The sequence below is a fragment of the Limulus polyphemus genome, unplaced genomic scaffold (assembly GCF_000517525.1).
Source record: "Limulus polyphemus unplaced genomic scaffold, Limulus_polyphemus-2.1.2 Scaffold1460, whole genome shotgun sequence".
Classification (NCBI taxonomy): Eukaryota; Metazoa; Arthropoda; class Merostomata; order Xiphosura; family Limulidae; genus Limulus; species Limulus polyphemus.
Window position 1 is genome coordinate 70,800 of NW_013667070.1, and position 4,655 is coordinate 75,454.

Genomic DNA, 4,655 nt, shown 5'->3' on the forward strand with positions numbered 1-4,655 from the left:
CATAATTGAAATTTTTGCTAATAAAGTGCGGGCAGAATTAATCTACTAATCACCGAAATTAACAACTTATGTCATTTAAGAGAGTAAATTTTGATGTTTTAATATGTTGCAGTATTTTACTGAAAATATCTTATGTAATTTGTTTAATTACATGCTTGAGTAGCCTCATATACAATACGTTGCTTAAAAGCAATTTATAAAACGTGAATATTCAAAACGAAGTCGTTGATCACAAATATTCATATCGATATAAGCACTCAGCAGAAGCGGGACACTTCGTACAACTTGCGGCCAAAATGTTATCTAAGAGGCCGACGTTCCTTAAAGTACTCGTACAAGGAACAAGTTTTTCTGTCACGAGCCTGAAACTTATGTACAGGCATATTGGTAATATAACATGCAGAGGCGTTTTGTGCAGAATGCCTTAGACGCCTCACTTATCAGCAAACATGAATGAGTTCGCAGAGTTGGAGGTTTTAGAAAGTAGTTCTTAAACTTACTAATAAACTGTTTCCTTTAATACTTGTAACCTTTGCAAGTTAAAAGTAGATTTAAAAATCAAAGTAATTGTCAAACAACTTTTCACATATCTCTTTTGATCAATTCTAAATTTGTGACAAAACAAGAATGCTATGCGGAAGGATATCCTTTTTTTTTTCGTTTCTGATGGTTCCCGCTTTAGAAGTGTGCATAGAATAATTGTGTATATTATATATATCAGTGATAAGGCCACGTTGGTATAAACCTTACTTTAACATATAGTCAACTTTCTTGACTCAAAACACGTGTTCTCCCAAATGTCAACAAGGTCCACCATGATATTTAGTTGTTCTAATGTAACGTAATTTTAAGAATGTGACGATGTTTAAGTATAGGGTGGTGGCTTAGCACAGCAGTATGGCAGCGCGTGCACAATCTGTTGTGAACTGTACGGAACAAAAAAGGCCTGACAACGTCGACTATTCAGCCCGAAATGGAAGTACGGATTTTAAATGCGGAACGTCAGATGAACGTTGTATTGAAGAGGTCAGTGGAAATGGAATAAATAATAATGTCAAATCAACAAATATCAATAACATTGGGAACCAAAACAGAGAGATGATAATGGAAAGCTACCAAGATGGAACTGGTACTGAAATGTCCACCGGTAGACCTAGGCCTGGGAGTGGTAATGGAAATCATGAACAGCTTTCTTTTCCAGCAAATCTTGAAAGGCACCGTATGAATTTCGAATGTCATGGTTTGAATCAGAATTCTAGAAATACCATTGCAACTAGTGACGAATTCAGAAGTGTACAAGAAAATACTAACTCTGTTTCACTCGTTGGATATAATGCCAGTGGAGTGTACACTACGGACCGTGGCAGCTACTTGCAGGAACAACATGGCGGATCGGGTATGTCGGGGAACATTAATGTTAGTGATGTTATGAGTGGAAACACGCAGCAGAATAAAATATATTCACAATATAATCCAGCACAGGGTAGGTTTCCCCAACTGCAGAGGGTTAACATGGGCCCTCCCCAAAGACCAGGAAATGCCTCGATGATGGTAAGTTATGGAAATAACTCATTACCTCAAGTTCAACAGCAGCAACAACGTTTTCTGTCAGGTCAAAGCATAAGTCAACAGGGTGGACCAACTCCTACACTAAACCAGCTTTTACAAGCTCCAAATACCTTTCAGAGATATCAGAATAATTTTGGGGACTATAACTCTGTCAATACAATGACAAAAGGGCTACCTGTTGATGTTAACAGCTCAAACTCACCTCAATTTGTTGGCAATAACCGAAGTAATGTGATTCCTCAAGCTCAAGGGTGGGGAAGTGTTAGAAGTCCAAACCCATACCATGCTCAGATGTCAAATACAACTTATAGAAACCAGGTAACTGCCATTTAGTGTGATTAAATTTTATATTAATGGTTTTAGTAATTATGGCATGATCTGTTTTTAATTCTAACTTATGCAACATTTGGGGGTCATACAACAAGTTTCTTATGGTAAAATAGGTTATATAATAACGTAAATGTATTGTTGTTTAGGCCTAACTTCTAATTTACTGTGGCTTTTGTTAAAGATTCGAGTAAGTCATTATAGACCTACTAGTAGCCGAAAATACAGACTTGGAGTCTGCTTTAATGACTGTTTTTATTTATTTGTAGCTTAATACCCATATAATAGAAGACGTCTTTAATTCTTTTGACATCAAAAATTTCATGAGTTATCCTCTTGGCCTTGTATGGTTGACATGGTAATAAAATTATATATATTTAAGATTTGATTTCGTATAAGGTTTTTACCAGTGTGTAGACTGTATCATATGTGAAAATAGATGGCTTGTACAGCCTACCACATAAACCTGACTAGTTACGTGCACTCCAAAAGAAAATAAGTTCTTTTATCAGAATAAAAATGTAACTTGAAGTGGTTATTTGTTATTAGTGTGTCAGTTATACAAGTCCGAGTGTAGTTTCTGGGAGCATTTCGACAAGAGGGAAACCTGTATTTAGCATTTCGATGCTAGGCTTCATTGTTCAAGTCTGGTAAATAAAAATGATTGGCAAAAGCAGGTCTAGAGCCTGAATTTTGGGCTTGGCTTACTCGTTAAAAGTTTTGTTTATATTACTGCACAGTTGATATATTTTAAGTTGGAAATGTTCTGAATTTTCTGACTATTTATTGTTCAAAAGTTATTTTCTTTAATTGATTGTTGGGTAGTAACTTTGTGTTAACTCAAGAATTGACTTATTCATTCGAACTATGACTTCTATGATCCAATTGGTAGTAAGTTCTTATGTAAGGCCAGTCGTCCTGCCCAAAATAACATAACAATATTTAGGGACAACAAGGGACCTGTTGGTCCATCCAGGCTGTCCCATCCATTAAAGTAAACTAAAATTAGTAAAAGACAACAAAAACTTTCAAAGCCAGTCATTATTATTCATACATATATATCAAACCTCTTAAACTCGCTTAAATTTACTGCCTCCACCACATCTGAAGGAAACCCCTTCCAAAGATCAACTACCCTCTGAGAAAAATAAAACTATCTTAGCTGAAGATGACTCCTACCTTGCCAAAATTTATATTTGTATCCCCTAGTCCTACTATTCTCACCGTTATATATAAAAAAAGATATCAACACTATCAATTCCCTTTACGATCTTAAATAGCTTAATCAGATCCCCTCTAACCCTTCTTTTTTCAAGAGAAAACAATCTGAGAGATTTCAACCTCTCCTCGTATGACAACCCCTCCATTCTAGTAACCCTTCTCTGAACCTTTTCCAACAAGTCAATGTCTTTTCTAAGGTAAGGGGCCCAAGACTGAACACAATACTCCAAATGTGGCCTAACCACTGACCTATACAATGAAATTATAACCTCTTTAGACTTGTATTCAATATTTCTGTAGATACAACCTAAAATACTATTTGCCCTACCACTAACAACAGTACACTGAGTGAATGGTTTTTAGAGACTGATCATCCATTACACCATGATCCCTTTCTTTCATGACACTGTTATTATACTTATAATTCAAATTATGATAACCCACTTTCTTTATCTTATATTTATCATAATTAAAACCCATCTGCCATTTATTCGCCCAACTCACTAAATGATCTCAATCCTTCAGTAAATCAGCAGCATCCTCTTCCCAGCCAGCAACTCCCAAGACCTTAATATCATCAGCAAACTTAAGTGGATTATTGATCATTGATGTAAATCAAAAAGAGAAAAGGTCCTAAGACTGAGCCCTGAGGTACCTCACTTGTGACATTACTCCAGTTAGACTGAACCCCGTTTATAACAACCCTCTGCTTTCTTCCGTCCAGCTACTCTTCTGTCCGATTAATCAACTTATTCTCTCAGCCTTTACTATCTTTAGCCGATCAAAATATGAATATATTACCACTATTAGTACGTATATCATCACGAAATAACTCATACCACTAGTTTGTAATTAACAGAAAAGTAGTTTTGACTACACTCGGCTTTTAATAGCTTATATTTATTAATCCAGATACCAAAATCCTTCTTCCCAAAGTTATCACTTCACCACTGAGACTTCAAACATTTAACTCCTTCATCAAGTTATTACCAGTGCAAAAATCAACCCCAGAAGTTTTACTTTGAACATGCAAATAGCCCTGGAAGCCCAAGATAAATACAAGGAATATTGCTCCAATTGTTCTTTTCTTAATCCTAACAAGTATTAAAACCCTTATTTTATCTTGATCCTAACAAATATTATTAAAACCCTTATTTTATCTTAATCCTAACAAGTATTAAAACCTTATTTTATCTTAATCCTAACAAGTATTAAAACCCTTATTTTATCTTAATCCTAACAAGTATTAAAACCCTTATTTTATCTTAATCCTAACAAGTATTAAAACCCTTATTTTATCTTAATCCTAACAAGTATTAAAACCCTTATTTTATCTTAATCCTAACAAATATTATTAAAACCCTTATTTTATCTTAATCCTAACAAATATTAAAACCCTTATTTTATCTTAATCCTAACAAGTATTAAAACCCTTATTTTATCTTAATCCTAACAAGTATTAGTAAAACCCTTATTTTATCTTAATCCTAACAAGTATTAAAACCCTTATTTTATCTTAATCCTAACAAGTATTAGTA

General features: G+C 34.4%; 1 protein-coding gene across 1 annotated transcript in view; it reads left to right on the forward strand.

The window, feature by feature from the left end:
- Positions 1-679: 679 nt before the first annotated feature.
- The window catches only part of LOC106463684 (AT-rich interactive domain-containing protein 1A-like), a 127,900-nt gene continuing 123,924 nt past the window's right edge, over positions 680-4,655 (forward strand). Inside the window, exon 1 of the mRNA XM_013923742.2 lies at positions 680-1,887. Within this exon, the coding sequence (XP_013779196.1) occupies positions 898-1,887 (990 nt within the window). The 5' untranslated portion in view covers positions 680-897. The remainder of the gene's footprint in view (positions 1,888-4,655) is intronic.